This window comes from Sus scrofa, chromosome 6 (assembly GCF_054392235.1).
Source record: "Sus scrofa isolate SSC_HxYL_T2T_F1_AM1 chromosome 6, Sscrofa_HxYL_maternal_Yorkshire_Landrace_v2.0, whole genome shotgun sequence".
Taxonomy (NCBI): Eukaryota; Metazoa; Chordata; class Mammalia; order Artiodactyla; family Suidae; genus Sus; species Sus scrofa.
The window spans coordinates 112,414,969-112,432,757 of NC_139388.1; the positions used below are offsets into that span (position 1 = coordinate 112,414,969).

General features: G+C 37.8%; 1 protein-coding gene and 1 long non-coding RNA gene across 42 annotated transcripts in view; one reads left to right on the forward strand and one right to left on the reverse strand.

The window, feature by feature from the left end:
• Positions 1–6,742, reverse strand: part of LOC106510680 (uncharacterized) — a 429,859-nt gene extending 423,117 nt beyond the window's left edge. For 6 of the 7 annotated variants that reach the window (XR_014807801.1, XR_014807800.1, XR_014807802.1 and 3 more), the window contains exon 1: positions 5,758–6,252. This is a non-coding gene — a long non-coding RNA (uncharacterized LOC106510680). Of the gene's footprint in view, positions 1–5,757; positions 6,253–6,595 lie in introns of those variants that run through there. The other variant, XR_014807803.1, reaches the window with a different exon arrangement.
• Positions 1–17,789, forward strand: part of RBBP8 (RB binding protein 8, endonuclease) — a 96,164-nt gene that overhangs the window by 9,349 nt on the left and 69,026 nt on the right. For 10 of the 35 annotated variants that reach the window (XM_084964355.1, XM_084964360.1, XM_021097735.2 and 7 more), the window contains one exon: positions 7,829–8,035. In XM_084964355.1, coding sequence (XP_084820481.1) covers positions 7,927–8,035 — 109 coding nt within the window. In that variant the 5' untranslated portion in view covers positions 7,829–7,926. Of the gene's footprint in view, positions 1–6,358; positions 7,732–7,828; positions 8,036–17,789 lie in introns of those variants that run through there. The other 25 variants (XR_014807739.1, XR_014807741.1, XM_005665309.4 and 22 more) reach the window with 8 other exon arrangements.

Below are 17,789 nucleotides of genomic sequence, written 5' to 3' on the forward strand. Positions count from 1 at the left end.
GATCATAGATAAAGAAATTATGTCCAGAAGACTGGGTTTGGAGTCTTGGGTCAGATTACTTACTAGTTTGTACATATAGTGCTAGTCATGCCACCTAATTTCTCAACCTCTGTGAAAAGATAAAAACTGCACCTATTCTACTTTTGTGAGTTATTTTTAAGTTCAAAAGAGGAGATATGTAAGAAAAGTAATTTGTATTTATCATTAATTTTTCTTGAATCCATTTTCTATGAGTAATAAACAAACCACTTCTCAACTAAGGAAATTTCAAAGTACTATCAATAAATCAAAAAATGAAATTATTTTATGACTTACATAATCTGTATCATAATATTCTTTAAAAAGAGTTTAGATGGGTCTGTACATTGTTGAAAAGGAAATACTCTTGACCACAAAAGGTCATTTAAATATTCCCTTTTTTTATTAGTTTCTATTTCTAATTCCACAAAGCTTCTGACCATTTGATTTATCATTCAAACCAGGACATTTCTTCGAGTAAATGGGAGCCCTGTTAATAGTTAAGCCAAAAGAACAGACATTAACTAGAATTGCTGCTGGTAAGCCAGGGCATATGGTCACTTTACACAAGAGGTGTACTAGATTTGGGATCAGGAATTCTATTTGTACAAAATAGTTCTCAAAAACAAATTGTCCCAAAGGGTGAGAAGTGAATTGAAAATAATTTAATTTCACTATTCATTTCTAATACTTCTAATTATAAAAAGTAAACCTGAGAAGTATAGGCTAAAACTGAAAGTCTCTAAGAAGTGAATTTTGAACATGAAACATTTTTGAAAAGGTAACTATCAAAGTTTCCTTAAATTTAGACTAACATATCAATTAGGCAAAAAGCCAATATTTTAAGCAAAGTCTATTTTTCTCAAAAACAGTTAGAATGGGGAAGAAGTCAGCCAGTGTGTTTGAGGACATATCTGTAATTTGCAAGGCATGAGTACATTAAAGATCATAACTATTCGGCAGCAGTGAATAAATTCATCAATTCATAGATGGAAAAACTACCATTTAAGATGTGAATCATTATTTTTTTAAGGTGGACAAAGCAAAGAATATTAAACATGTTTGCTCTTGTGAACCAATCAAGGAATGCTTTAATTGGTAGACTCCAAGTATTAGTGACTTGTTCCTACAGTTAACTCTTCATAATATTTTCTATTGACATTACTGTAAATAACTATTGATCCCACAGGTTACATCATGGTAGCATCATACAGATGTACACAGAATAATGCTGTATGGAACTATATTTCCTGGGATATAAAGATAAAGATGAGTTTTTCAAGATTCCCAAAATAAAATTTACTTTTCTACTCTACAGTCTTAGTGATCACTTTTTTGTGTGTGTGTCTTTTTGTCTTTTTAGGGACACACCAATATGGAGGTTCCCAGGCTAGGGGTCTGATGGGAGCTGTTGCTGGCAGCCTATACCACAGCCACAGCAACGCCAGATCCGAGCCTTGTCTGTGACCTACACCACAGCTCAGGGCAACACCAGATCCTTAACCCACTGAGTGAGGCCAGGGATCGAACCTGCAACCTCATGGTTCCTAGTCAGATTCGTTTCTGCTGCTCCACAAGGGGAACTCCAGTGATCACTCTTAAATTCTTTTATCATCTCTGTAGCAGTTAAGCTCTTAGAAACTTTGCCCAATGCTGGTGTGAAATGAAGTAATTAAGTATTTAAAAACACAAACTAGTAGTTTACAAAGGGAAATAAAGAAGGTATATGTAGCCACAATAACAATCAAAATAAGTGAAGCTTCTTTATCTAGGTTGGAAGTTGAGGCTAATTTTTCTAATTAGAAAGCAAAGTATATAATCTTTTATGTCCATTATAAGCACTTTAATGATTATCTAAGACTGTCAAAATAAAAACTGTGATACTGACTCCTCCATGAATGTTAAATATATCTTTTAAAACAATTAGAAAACTGCTCAACCTAACTGGAATCTTGGCACCATCAACTCAAATCATAAAACATTTTGGCACTCGGGGCAAGATCCCTAATTGATGTATACCCTTACCCCCAAACAACAGTTGATAATTACTGTAAACAACTTTTTAAAATTTAAATCAAGTGTTCATTTAGGTTGACACAAATTTTGACAGTTAACATAATTTTCCTTTATGTTAATGCTTCTCTTCCTTCTTATCCCTCTTATTTATCTTATTTGTTATCATACTATTTTTATCTCATTATCTCTTTTGTTCTGCTCTTAAAATAGTTATGTCTGTAGGTATACAGCTCAACCCAGTTTATTAGTATTGTGTGTTCATATTAGAAGCACTGGACATTATTATGTAAATAATCATAATGAGTTCAACCACTAAATTTTTTTGCCCAGGGATATAGGCCTGAATGTTGGGAGAGGAGGGGAATAGCAATGGCATTGTCTGCAGAGTGGGAAAGAGATGGGAAATACCCAGCACAAATAGCAGAAATAGCTTTAGACTAAGAATCAAGTATCCATGTCCTAGAACCAGCTCCATCCTGGTTCTTCAGGTAAATCATGTAATCTCATTATTTATGCTAGACCTATCCTATCTAATATTTTAGCTACTAGCTACATGTGGCTTAGAACACTTGAAATGCAGCTAATTCAAATTGAGATGTCCTGTTAAGGTAAAACATACATCAGATTCTGAAGATTCAGAACAAAGAAAAAATAATGTCAAAGTTCTCATTAATTAATTTGAATATGGATTACACACTGAAATTTCAATATTTTAGATAAACTAGGTGAAATAAAATAAGTTAATTACATTTTCTCTTCACCTTTTTTAATGTAGCTATTAGAAAATTTTAAATTATACATGTGTCTCTATTGGGCAATGCTGTGCTAAGACTCTGGTAAGAACTAGGAATACTGAGAAGAATAAAGAAAGAACAGTCTGTTATTACAGCCTAGTTGGATAATATAAAAGATATAAAAGTAATTACAATATAGTAATATTAAATGCAGTGACAAAGATACATATAGAGTAGTATGGGAGAATGAGGAGGGCTATTTATGGAAGGGGGTAGGAAGGGGAGGGACGAAAAGAAACACTAAGGTGGTGTCCCAGAAGCTGCACTATCTAAGTCTTAACAGATAAACAGAAAGGTGAACTATAAATGATATGTGTGGTAATTTCAAAAGAAGATTGTATACGCCAAGACAAAGAAATAGGAAAGAGAAGGAAGGAGGAATATAAGCAGTCTCTTGTTTTAGAGGGAAAGGGTGAAGTAGGGGTAGAGGTGTAAAGTTAAGAAGGTCTTCTGTGACATTTTAAAGGATGGAATTTTAATCTTTAGACAATGGAGAGCCACTGAAGGGTTTTAAGCAAGAGAGTGTAAAAATGAGAAATAATGCTTGATAGCTGTGTGGAAACTGAATTATGATGTACAACTGGAAGGAAGGAGGCTCTAGTGTAGGTAAGAAATACCAGGGTCCAAACCAGGGCAAAAAGAGTGAGGATGGAAAGGAAAGTACTAATTCAGAACTCTATTTAAGAGATAACATCAATGAATACAGTGATTGACCTGTCTCAGCTCCATGGAAAGAGGTTTGATATCACTCTAAAGCAAGGGGAAGACCCTGGAATGTCTTGAGCAGGGGAGTGTCATGTTGAGTTAGGTTTAAAGAATCATTCTGACTGCTGTTGGGAAATACACTGTAAAGGGAAAACAGTGTTAGCAGACTGTTGATTTAAAAGGCAGGGGGAGGCTATTGCTGAAGAGGTTTGAGATGATAGTGGCTTGGCCCATAGTGGATGAGAAGCAATTGCATTCAGGTTGCATTTTTCTCTGCAAAATGTTATTGCCTAATTCAGAGTTGAGAAAGGAAAAGGGAAGTTCAGGGAGATCACACCTGTTGAGTTCAACCGTCCTGTTTAACCAGGACATGAGGATGTCTGCTGAGAATGAGAATACTGTATAGAAGCTTGATGAAAACAATGAAGGTTTGGAAGACAGCAAAGTAAACCATGTTTCCTGGGGATTAATTGATGCCCTATAGGATGTCTGAAACCTAACTAAGTAATGTTAGTGATATACATCTAAGCTGTTATGATTTTTCCCTTCACAACCCTAGCAACCCACCTGCAGGAGTTAAACAGACTGTAGACTCAATAGAGTTTCAGTTGCAAAATGGTTTGTGTTAGAAGACTTTAAAACCTACATAGTTCCACAATTCTACAATTCTAAGAATCATAGAGTTCTTACTGCAAGTGCACAAATGTTCTTACTGCAGCTAAATGTACATATGTAAAAGTTACCATTTTAACCATTCCACCACACGATTTTTATTTTGCAATTATTACTTTTTTTTTTTTTTTTTTTTTTAGTGGCTGCACCCACAGCATGTGGAAGTTAAGACAGGCAGGGGCTGAAGCCAAGCCAAGCACTGCACTGGGCCAGGGATCGAACCTACACCTCCACAGCAACCAGAGCCACTGCAGTCAGATTCTTAACCCCTGCACCACAGCAGGAATCTCACCAGACAATTTTTTAATCAAGCATCCTAGCCAGGGCCCACCAATGGGTTATACCTAGCTAGGACATTAAAATCCCAGCCCTCAAGGGGGCAGTGCTGGGTCCTGAGGTGGCTGGAAGCCTCTGTATAGAACCAGTCTCATCTTTTTATCACACTATGTAATACAGGTACTCATTTTCCAAGTTTTGAAAAAGTTTTGGAAGTATTATTCTAAGCCACAGAATTTGAGAAACGCAGTATTACAAAAAGTTCAAAATATCTGCTTCTCTGTTAAAGGCATTTTCTCATAGATAGTTGAGATTTCATAATTTATCCCACCATGTGGGTCTTAAGGCTCCTTACTGAGAATAAGCCCACTATTAAAGGGACGATCATAAAAATCCCATCAAGAGAATCGAAGAATTTTGGAAGTTCCCATCATGGTTCAGTGGTAACAAACCCGACTAGGATCCACAAGAATGCAAGTTCAATCCCCCAACTCTCTCAGTGGGTTAAGGATCTCGTGTTGCCTTGAGCTGTGGTGTAGGTCACTGACTCCGCTCAGATCCTACATTGCTGTGGCTGTGGTTCCACCCCTAGCCTGGGAACTTCCATATGCCACAAGTGCTGCCCTAAAAAGTCCAAAAAAAAGAGAGAGAGAGAATCTAAGAATTTTGAATGGATTCAAAGATATTCTCTACTTAAGGGCTATCCAATTCATCTATTTATACACAGAGACTGTTTTCTGGCAAGCCACTGGGTTGGTCTCTAAGACAAAAAAATGAGTAAGACATGGCTTTGACCTCAAAAAACTTGAGTCTAGTGGGGAGACAATTAAATAATAAAAACTGTAGTAAGTGTCAAATGGGCAAGTATATAGTGCCATAAATAGATCTAATCAAATGAAAGACTATTAAAAACAAAATTCGCAAGTGAATGACAGTTAAAGATACCGAAGTTCCTATAACATTACTAGGATGGTACAGTAACATCCTGTTAGATCTACTGGCAATGAGTATGTTGCAATATTCATCCTTTAGGACCAGGATGAATGGGGAAACTACCTTTACACTTTACGTCCTCTTAGGTCTTATTACAGAAAAGTATTGTACTGGCTTAAAAGATATTGTGATTCTAGTCTATTCTGTTTATTTTCTCCAACTTCATTTACACAATTTCTAACGCTAAAAACACTTCTTCTAGAAATCAGGATAAATAGGAAGATACACCAACAACTTGAATGTTGATAAACAGCCACAGAAAACGTTGATTTAGAAAAATTACCTAATGGCATGTTGGTCCAAAAAATAATGCGTCACTTCCGATTCCGTCTCATTTCAGGTTCGTCAGAAACTTTTTTAACCTGAGCAAAATATACATCGTTTTGCTATATGGCCTCACCACCTAGTCCCGTCGGGTCACATCACTAAACGATAGGAAACAGCTACAATGCAGAAAGCTACGTCAGACTAATCCGTGTCCATTCCTTTCCTCAGATAATTTTTACTTTCCCTCTGGTACAGGCCACTCATACGTGCTTTCCCAGAAATGGGCTTAAGTCAGACACACATTGAAGACTTCTAAGAACTTGAAGCTCCGCTGACAGAACAGCGTGAGCTTTCCCCGTGATGTCTCAAAAACGCTGCGGCAGCCGCCAGCTCTGGTAGCCTCTTCCCACCGCTCAGGAGAGACACTCGGCTCTCCAGTCACCGCCCACCCGTGTGACTCTCCACCGACCCCGCTTCTCTGCAGGCAGCGTGAGGGGCACCGCCTCTTTCTGCGGCGGGAGGAAGGGGCGTGACGTCGCGGGAACTCCGCGTGACGTCGCGCGGGCTCCGGGCGGGGCAAGCCGGGCGGGCGCCCCTCGGGCCCTCCCCCAGCCCTGGAAAGCGCGGGCTGCCCCGAGGGGGCGGCTTTGCCGCTGGGGAACTGGCAGAGTAGAGGGAAAGGGGAGAAAAGCGAACGGCCGTTTCTTCACAGCCCCAGAGGGTGCCTGCTTCCCTGCTGAAACGTTCCAGGATCTAGAGGCAATCTTGCAACCCGTGAGTAGAAGGAATCCCTCTCCCCTGACCCAGAACGCTAGGTCCTAGCGGCTACTTCCGGCCCGGAGCTGCAGGCTGACCGAAGGCGTTCTGCCCCGAGGTGGCAATGGCTGTACGGCTCTGGGGCTGAATGAGGAGTCGGCCGGGGCTGCCTAAACTCGGAGGAAGTTGCACTGAAGCGAGAACACGTTAGTGCTCCTCGTAGTCCTTGGTTCTCCGCGCGAACTGAGAGCGCGTCTCCTGGAGCTGAGCCCGCCCCGCGCATGCGCCGATCTGCGTCGGGGGGTCGCGGCGCGCGCTTCCGGCGTCAATCCTGCGGTTTGCCTGTGTAGCGTTGCGGTGAGGGCGGCCCGCCAATCCTGCCGCGAGGAAAGAGAGGCTGATGGCTGAGGGTGCTGGGATGCGGGCCTCTGGGCCTTTGCTCTGCTCGTAAGACGACGACTCAAAGTCTCTATTCAGTTTGTTCAGGGCCTTTGTGTGAGCTGGGGCGCGGCGCTTGCCTTACTTGTGTAAGAGTACGTGTGGTGTCACAGGAAAGCAATCTTCCATTGAGCACCTTCAGTGTGGTGGTTTATAGTTTACAGTGCCACGGGATGCATAGAAATGGATTAAATTATTTCAGACCTTTTAGCGCAGATGAGACTTGAAAGGCAAGGTGCGCACTTCTGAGAAAAGCAGCGAATAACGGTTCAGTTTCAAAAGAGATGCCATCAAAAAGTGCTACGCATGCAGGCTAGGGTTGGAGAGGGTTTTGTCAGCCAGAATTTGCAAGTTTAGTATTGGTAAATTGTTAGGTGGGGTGGGCGGGAAGAACCTTTTTACTACCTCTGAAGATAAACACATTTCTTAAAGGACACTTACTTTACACTATTGGTTTTACACTATATAATATTATACAATTTTACATCGTTCATTGAAGTAACTAAAACTTTTTGAACTTTTTGCTTAATAGAAATAATTGGCTGATTTTTTCTTTTTTGGCTCCTTAGAGGTATTTTGGAGTTAATTGGAATTTGAGTTCCAGCTGTGATGGAGCATGTCCTAGCAGTGTGACCTTGGATGAGTTACTTCATCTCTTACAAAAAAAAAGTATCGGAAAATGTAGCTTAACTTAAGGCAAATAACTGAAATTGGGGTTTTTCTCACCATAATCATCTTTTATCCTCACTTCCACGCCTCAATCCCACCTCCAGCATTCTAAAGTAATTGATCCTAGGTGAATAAGGAAAACCTGAGAACAACTGACTGGGCTTGAAGTCATCCTGACTTCAAATTATGCAAAGATAAATTCACGTTTCAATCTGTCATTTCAGGTATTTAAACTGGCTGAAGACAACTTCAGATGTATATAATGTATCAGAAAAGATCTGAAAAACACTAGGCAATAGAAGTGTGGAGTATATTAAGCAAGATGAACATCTCAGGAAACAGTTGTGGAAGCCCTGGTTCTGCAGATGTATCTAATGACTTTAAGGATCTTTGGACAAAACTAAAGGAGTATCATGATAAAGAAGTACAAGGTACATTTTTTTCTGAAATAGCAGTATTCTGCTGAGACTGTAATAGTAATAACTAATTTGTGTGATGGTTTAAAGATCTCATTTTTAAAGGACCTTTACAGTTGCGATTTTTGTGATTCATTTTTTATTTTTGAATTACTGCTTTTTAACTATAGATAACCATCATAGGATGTAGCTCCTGCACAACTTGTAATTACTAGTGGTAATATGTGTGGTGTAGTGGAAAGGGCATAGGAATTGTTGACTGAAGATCTTGAATTATGATTTCATTTATCTATTTGCTTTGTGATCTCAGCTAAGTTACATCACTTCTAAACTTAATTTCCTTCTTCTACAAAATTATTTGTGGGAATGTTTATAGTATCTAAATCATTCGACAGACCTTCGGAATTTGTATCTCAGTGCTTGAGTTGGCCACCAAGCCCTGAGATCCTAAAGTAAATGGCAGTTTGCCTTCAGAGAGTCTTCAGTCTAATAGAAATAGTCATATGAACAGATAATTACAGTGCAATGAAATAAGAGCTAAAAGGTTTATATGAAATGCAATGAGCATACAGGGGATTGAGCTGTTGCAGTTTGGATGGTATATTGATGTGATTGTGTTAAAATGTACTATTAAAAGCTAAACCATTAAAACTAAACTCAGGGTTTTATATTAAGCGTTAATATATCTATTGAATTTTGTGACTTTAGTGTAATTCATTTTTTTCCATGTGTGGGAAATGTTACATTAGTTTCTTCTTTACCTATTGCAACCATGTGTGGGAAATGTTACATTAGTTTCTTCTTCACCTATTGCAACTATAGATTTAATTCTATGTGCTTAATAGTTTTAATTTATACCGGAGAGCTATTAAAACATGATCCACCTGAATCTAAAGTATGGATATGGGCCTGTGTTGAAACTGCCCCATGGTAAATTTAGTTTATGGAAGAACTTCGTAATGGACTCATCCTTAATTAATGGGTTCTGAAATATGAACCCAGAAGTATTCCTTGCAAGCCTCAGTGTACTTAGAGACACTTGGTCAGGAAATGTTTTGGGGGGACACTTACTATGTGCCAGAACTTTTGAATAATATGTGAATCATATATAGTCCTACTTTTAAGGGGTTTTGTAGTGTACCTGAAATCTGGAAATAAAGAAGAACCAGGATGTGTGTTTAGGGGCAGGGGAGAGTTGCCGTTTAATTGTCAGATCAAGCTTTACAATTGGATTAAGTCTAATTATCTAGGTACAGAAGATGGTGGGAGAAGAGAAGGGGATGTTCTGAGTAGAAAATAGCATATGCAGATTTGTAGGTAATAGTTTGATTTTATTCAAGGCACTATAGGCAGTTTGTTTTAGCTATCAGAAGGAATGTGTTGAGGAGTTCCTGTCGTGGTGCAGTGGAAATGAATCTGACTAGGAACCATGAGATTTCAGGTTCAGTCCCTGGCCTCGCTCAGTGGGTTAAGGATCCGGCATTGCCTTGACCTGTAGTGTAGGTCACAGACGTGGCTCAGATCTGGTGTTGCTGTGGCTGTGGTGTAGGCCGGCAGCTGTAGCTCCAATTAGACCCCTAGCCTGGGAATTTCCCTATGCCATGGGTGCAGCCCTAAAAAGACAAAAAAAAAAAAAAAAAGGGAATGCGTTGAAAGATGGGAGTTTATTGGGGAAGTAGACAAGAGGCGATGCTAGAGAAGTATGTAAAACAGTATGTACTATGCTAAATCTAAAACTTTCATCTCTGTGCCTTTTTGATTGATAGTGCATGGGGGAGTAGTGCTGTGTTGAGAAAGGACTATGGAATGGAATGGTTAAGTCCCTGAATTCTAGATCTGGACTGCCAGTATTCAAAAGCCATATCTTCCACTTGAATAGAGGTGGTGGCCTTATCCAAGTTTTTTACCCTTATAATGCTTCAGATTCCTTACCTATAAATAAGGATACTATATGGAACCATAAAAGACCCAGAGTTGCCAAAACAATCCTGAGGAAAGAGAACAAAGCAGGAGGCATAACCTTTCCAGAATTCAGACAATACTACAAAGCTACATTAATCAAAACAGTTTGGGGAGTTCCCATTGTGGCTCAGCAGTAGCAAACCAAACTGGCATCCATGAGGATGAGGGTTTGATCCTTGCCCTCACTCAGTTGGTTGAGGATCGGGCATTGCCATGGGCTGTGGTGTGGGTGGCAGACTCAGCCTGGATCTGGCATTGCTGTGGCTGTGGTGTAGGCCAGCAGCTGCAGCTCCAATTTGACCTGGGATATGGCCTGGGAACTTCCATATAACACATGCGCAGCCCTAAAAAGGAAAAAAACAAGATGGAATTGGCAGAAAAACAGACAACATGGATCAATGGGATAGGCTAGAGAGCCCAGAAATAAACCTGCACAGCTGTGGTCAGTTAATCTTCAGCCAAGAAGACAAGAAAATGCAATGGAAAAGACAATCTCCTCAGCAAGTGGTATTGGGCAAGTGGGACAGCTACGTGCAAATCAATGAAGTTAGAATACACCTTCACATCATGCACAAAAATAAACTCAGAATGGCTAAAATACTTAAATACAAGACATGACACCAAGGACTCCTACAAAAGAACATAGGCAAAACATTCACTGATATAAATTGTACTAGTGTTTTCTTAAAATAAGGATACTGATAATACCTACCTCATATGATATTAAATAACTTAATGTAAATAAAGCATTTGGAAAAGTGTTAAGTACATAGTAAGCAATATATGTGTTAGCTGTTGCAGTCATTATGAAGCAGCAACCATTATGTATTATCAATGCCTGCTGTGAACCATCCCAGCTAGAGACTGTGAGATACTACAAAAAAGTTGTATCAGGTTTCACATACTGATTACTTTTAATTGGCTCCTTTATGTTTTTTTAAAATGCTTATTTCTAGGTGGAAACAGAAAAAAAATGACCAAAATAATAAGCATGAGAAAATTGAAATGGTTGGGAAATGTAGAAAATCCTCACCTTCCATTTCTTTGGTGAGGGGGGAGGAGTGGAGATACTTGTTTAAAAAATTGTCGAGATGTGCATTACATAAAATTTATCATCTTAAAAATTTTAAAATACATAGTTCAGTGGTATTTAATAATATTGTGCAACCATCACCACCATCTCTATAACTCTTTTTATCTTGTAAAACTGAAACTCTATACCCATTAAACTCCCTATTCATTCTTTCCACTAGCCCCTGGCAACCACTGTTCTACTTTCTGTCTCTATGATTTTGACTATTCCCAGTGGAATCATACAGTATTTGTCTTTTTATGACTGGCTCATTTCACTTAGCAAAAATGTCCTCATGTTTCCTCCATGTTGTAGTATATTGCAGAATTTCCCTCCTTTTTAAAGGCTGAATAATACTGAGTTGTAAATATATATATGTAATGTAATATATATGTATATATATGTTGTGATCAACATGCATACTGTTTTGTATGTGACTTAATTTGCTGTTATTTCATTACTTAACCAAACTGCTTGTTTTTCACATGACACATGATCATCATTTTGGAATTTTTATGCGTACCCATTTAAAACTGGGCCAGTTTTATTTTTTAGGCTCTTAAATTAACAGATAGAGTATATGGCAGATTTCCTCTTTGTGCTCGCTCATTGGCATTTCAGGGTCTTCAGGAGACCTCTATTTTATGATGAGGAAGCATCAAGAAAATAAATAACATATTGTTGATAAGAACTACTTGCCACTCATCAGATTATAGAACATGTAAGATTCTAAAAGTTAATTTTTTAAAATTATATACTCCTCATGGCCATATTCTAATAGTCATCACACCCCTGGGAGCATTGGATTGTATATACTGAAAACCTTTAAGGGAGGAATACAGCAGTCCTGTATTCCTGATGTATTTGATTAATATCTTTGTATTTTCTTTCCCTTATTTTTTAAAGGCCGCACCTGCAGCATGTGGAAATTCCTAGGCTAGTGGTCGAATTGGAGCTACAGCGGCCGGCCTACACCACAGCCACAGCAACTCGGGATATGAGCCACATCAGCGACATACACCACAGCTCACAGCAATGCCAGATCCTTAACCCACTGAGCGAGGTCAAGGATTGAACCCACATCCTCGTGGATCCTAGTCGGGTTCATTAACCGCTGAGCCACAGAGGGAACCTCCTCTTTGTGCTTTTTGAATGGTAGGTATTGGATATATGTTTGAGCTGAGGAGAGAAGGTAACTTCTGGTACATTATAATACATTGATCAGTCTACTTTTATGAATTTTAAAGTCACTTATAGATTCTTAAAAGTATTAAATGAGGACTATTTTTAAAAATTAGTGTATTTAAAAACATTTTGATTGGGGTCAGACAGATTTGCTCTAAGTAAGACTTGACAGTCCCTTGTCAGTGTGTTCCACATAGTTCCATGTAAATTAGATCCTCTGACTCCATGATAACATCAAAGACATGCCTGAAGGGTACTTAAATTTTTTTTAAAGTAGGGTATCTACTTGGAGAAACCAGTATAAGAGGCTATTTGAAAAACATCAGACATGGACTTGTCTAGACTTTGCAGGTGTTGAAGTATGTATAGGAATTGAAATTGACTCATTACTTTTAAACCTTCGTGTCAGGGTAAAAAAAAATACAAAAGAAGTGTTATGAAGGTAGTACTTTAGTTATATAATTTTTACTTAGGTATGTGTAAGAATTTAGATGCATCAGAATTCATTTGGATACAATTTTGTTGCTTTTTATTATGAAAAAGAGTAAGTAATAAGGAGTTTAGAACATTTTTCAGAATCCCACCACTTTAAAAAATGGTTCCTTGTCTGTGCCACATTCTGCCATCAACATCTTGTTTAATAATATTTTCTGTATCTGATAAATATGGAAGTCAGTTTCATAGAGAAGTAGACAGATTTTTGAGTGCAGAATTGGAGCACCATTGAAGAAATGGAAAGTATGGAGGCCTAGTATGACAGGATACATATTTCTTGATTCAGTTTTAGATTACTCCTTTTATTTTCTTAGTTGTTTCATCAAAAATTCCAAAAAGATAACATTCAGATTAAGGCTACATGAATTAGCAGTAAAAGGAATTGCATGTAATTTTCGTCCATAATGTTTATGTCCTCATTATTAAGAATCTCTAGTCATTGGGGAAATGCAAATCAAAACCACAATGAGGTATCACCTCACACTTGTCAGAATGACTATAATCAAAAAGAATACAAATAACAAATGTAGGTGAAGATGCGGAGAAAAGGGAACCATCATAAACTGTTGGTGGGAATATAAATCAGTGCTCTGGAAAACAGTATGAAGTTTTCTCAAAAAACTAAAAATAGAACTACCCTGTGATTGGGCAGTTCCACTCCTGGGTATGTATCCAAAAAAACCCCCCACTAATTTAAAAAGATACATGCACCTCAGTGTTCATAGCAGCATTATTTATAATTGCCAAGATATGGAAACAACCTAAGTGTCCATCAACAGATAAATGGATAAAGAAGATATGTACACACACACAATGGAATACTACTCAGCCATTAAAAAGAATGAAAATTTTGCCATTTGTAGCAACATGAATGGACTTGGAGGGTATTATGCTAGGTGAGATACGTCAGACAAAGAACTACTGTGTATCATTTATATGTGGAATCTAGAAAATACAACAAACTAAAAAAAAAAAAAACAAAAAAACTAGTGAATATAACAAAAAAGAAGCAGACTCACAGGTATAGAGAACAAAGTAGTGGTTACCAGTGGGGTGAGGGAAGTAGAGGACAATAGAGGGATAGGGGATAGAGGTACATTATGTATGAAATAAGCTATAAGGGTGTGTTATACAACACAGAATATAGCTAATGTTTTATAGTAACTATAAATAGAGTATAACCTTTAAAAATTGACTCACTATATTGTACACCTGTAACATAACATCGTACATCAGCTATACATCAGGTAAAAAAATACTGGAATTCCCTGGTGGTCTAGCAGTTAAGGATCTGGCATTGTCACTGCTGTGACTCAGGTCACTGCTAGGGCATGATTCGATCCCTGGGCCAGGAACTTCCACATGCAACTGGTGTGGCCAAAAAAAAGAATACTATCATTAACTCTCAGGTATTATTTTCCATTTGCATGAATATAAATTCAATAAAATCCAGCAAAAATTAATTTACCCATTTTTTAAAAAATGGCTGCACTCACGGTGTGTGAAAGTTCCTGTGCCAGGGATTGAATCCAATCTGCAGCTTCAATCTATGGTGCAGCTGTGGCAAAAGCCAGATCTTTTAACCCACTGCTCCAGGCTGAGCATCGAACCCATGCCTCCACAGTAACCCGAGCCACCACAGTCAGATTCTTAACCCATTGCACTGCAGTGGGAACTCCAGTTTACCCATTTGGAGATAATTAAATCTTAAGATTAAACTAAGCACACCTTAGGTATGGCTGGACCTTATAAAGACAAATGGCTTTACTTTGGACTTGAAGTAATTGATTAGACAATTATAGAAATACTAGTAGTAGTGGTTTTGGTAGTTTAATTATTTGAGCTATATACAAAAAGTCACTATTTGTCAAGAAAAGTATTATTAGGCTTACAGTTTGATTCAAAACCATAAATAACTTGGTTTAAATACATACATATATGGTTTGTTCTAGATAGCGAACTAAAATGAGTAAAAATTAAAGCAGAGATTTTATTTTGTTTATAACAAATTGAATTCTTGCCTTATTTCTGAATTCTTAAATTTGTTTCTTGTGTTATGTTACTATACATAGGGACCCTTACTTCATTCCATCCAAAATTCACCTACATGTGTATGTAGGGTTAATTGTAGTGCATTGCTTTTGGACTTTTGAGTGCTGTTTCCTCATTAGGTGTCTCAAGTTGCCAGTGTTACAATCCCAAATACTTTTTTGAACAGACTACCTGTTCATACAGGAGCTACATTGTTGTGTAGCTTCATTCCTTCCGATGGGTGTGGAGCAGGATTAAAGCACACTTTATAGGGGTTCTAATTGTAGATGCCTAATTGACTTGATGAATAGCAAATGCTAAAATTTAAACACACACACGCATACCCATACACACATAAACCTGTTTGAGGACTGATCTGCATGACAGAACAAATGCCTCACAGGTGTTGAATGCTTATAAGATAAAAGAGTAGTCTTCCCATATTTCCCAAGAATTTTCTTTTGAAGTTTATAAGGATTTTCTATCTCATTGTTTCATTTCTTTTAAAATGGTTCATGATAATACTCCATTTCATCTTGGGTGCACTTTTCACTTCTTAAGACAGGCCTGAGTTTTAGAAGTCAGCCAAAATTAAAAACAGGAAGATCTGTCAGCAGGTAAATTTTCACACACTTTGGAAAGGGTAGAAGAGGGTGAAAAACTGCTGACTCTAGGCTTTGGTCTAGCATGGTCACATGTTATTTTCTTAATTCGACAAGAATGATTTGATGCTTTACCAAGCAAGTGCTTTTAAGGTCTTGTGAGTTTGTCCTCATTACCTGAAAAAAAGAGGAAGCTTCTCCAGCTAGGAACTTGACAGATGGAAAAGATTTTTTAAAAAATCAAAAGATCACGTAGGTTTTTATTTTTATGTTATTATTTATTTTTATGGCTGCACCTGCAGCATATGGAAGTTCCTGGGCTAGGGTCTATTCAGAGATGCAGCTGAGGCCTACGCCATAACCATGGCAACACTGGATCTGAACCATGCCACAGTTTGCAGCAACGCCTGATCCTTAACTCAATGAGCAGGCCAGGGAACATCCTCATGGAGACTACATCAGGTCCTTAAGCCACTGAGAACAATAGGAACTCCCAGATTTTATTTTTAACACTAAAATGTTTTCCTTTATTGTTATGTTTTACATTTTAACAGTTTTCTAACTCATATTTTTCCATAAGTTTTTTTTAGCTTATTATTTGAGCATATTGCAGATTTACAGTATATTATACCTTTTACCCAGTTTACCCCACTGGTAACTTCTTGTATAACTGTAGTACAATATTACATTTAAGAAATCGACATTGATACAATCTACCAATCTTATTTAGATTCTACTAATTTTACATGCCCTCATTTGTGTGTGTATATTTGTATATTTAGTTCAGTCATATGAAAGACTACCAAGGATCCCTGATAAGTCCCTAACAAGCTCCCTCCTACCGCAGTCCCTCCAATTTCTAGACACCCATATTTTGTTCTCTGTCACTATAATTTTGTCTTTTTAAGAATATTTTGTAAGTGGAATCACATAGGATGTGCTTTTTGGATTGGCTTTTTTTTTTTTTAAAAACTCGGCATAATTCCCTTGCAGTCTATCCAGGTTGTTGCATGTTTCAAAACTTCATTCCTTTGTATTGCTGAGTAGTATGTGTGATACGGGCATGTACCACAGTATTTTTTGTTTGTTTGTTTTTAATAGTGCATTCATTGAAGGACGTTTGAGTCATTTCTACTGTTTTTGGCTGTTATGAATAAAGCTACTGTGAACATTTGATGACAGGTTTATTCATAAACTTTTATTTATTCAAATTGTAGGCCATAGAAGTGAGGGTAAAAAAATGTATCAAATGTTGGAATTTGAAATGTCCAAATTTAGAAGTGTTGATTAGCAGTGAGATCCTGCCCTGTAGCACTGGGAACTATGTCTGGTCAGTTATGATGGAGCAAGATAATGTGACAAAAAAGAATGTATACATGTATGTGTAACTGGGTCACCATGCTGTACAATTGACAGAACACTATAAACCAACTATAATAGAAAAAAATAAAAATCATTATACAAAAAAAAATTAGAAGTGTTGGACATTTTCTAGAAGTGAAATTCGAGGTATCGGGCAAAAGTATAATAAAAAAAACTCCCCAGGGCTTTTATTTTTCCATAATATCTGAATTTCCTGGCAATAAACCCTTACACTTAGGCAGTGTAAGGGTGACTTCCCCATCATTATCTATATGACTTTTAATCTCATCCCTAGTCAGCACCATGGAGGGGGAGATAAAGGGGGAATGTATAGGTGTGATTTTCCCATCATTATCTATATGACTTTTAATCTCATCCCTAGTCAGCACCATGGAGGGGGAGATAAAGGGGGAATGTATAGGTGTGATTTCTAAAACTTATTTATCTAAATGTTATTGTTCAAAAGAGTATCCTAAATTAAGCAGATAATGAAAAATCCTGCCCTTATCATTTCTTTTTGGACACACCTACAGTATGGAGAAGTTCCTGGGCCAGGGATTGAACCAGTGCCAGAGACGTAACCTGAGCCACAGCAGTGACAATGCCAAGTCCTTTGCCTTCTGATCCACCAGGGAACTCCAAAAAATCCTGTTCTTAGAAATGACACATTTATTAATGTTTTTATACACATTATATTTCTATTTCATAATACACATCTATTTCTAAATGTATAACTTATTAGAATCCATAGACAAATGGTAAGTCTTCAATTTTTCAGAATGTAGTTAACTAATAACCATTTTTTGGAGATTATGTCCCAAGTAAAGTATATTCTTGAATAGATAATTTTTCCACTTTCTAGGCACTGTTTTAAAAAATGAATAAGAGTTCCCTGATGGCCCAGTGGCTTAAGGATCTGATGTTGTCACTTCTGTGGCTCTGGCCTGGGAACTTTTGCATGCCATGGGCATGGCCCAAAAAATGGAGGGATGGATAAAGTATCCACAATTGGAAAAATTATAGAATAGTAAAATGATTGGTTTAGGAATCAGAAAAAGTA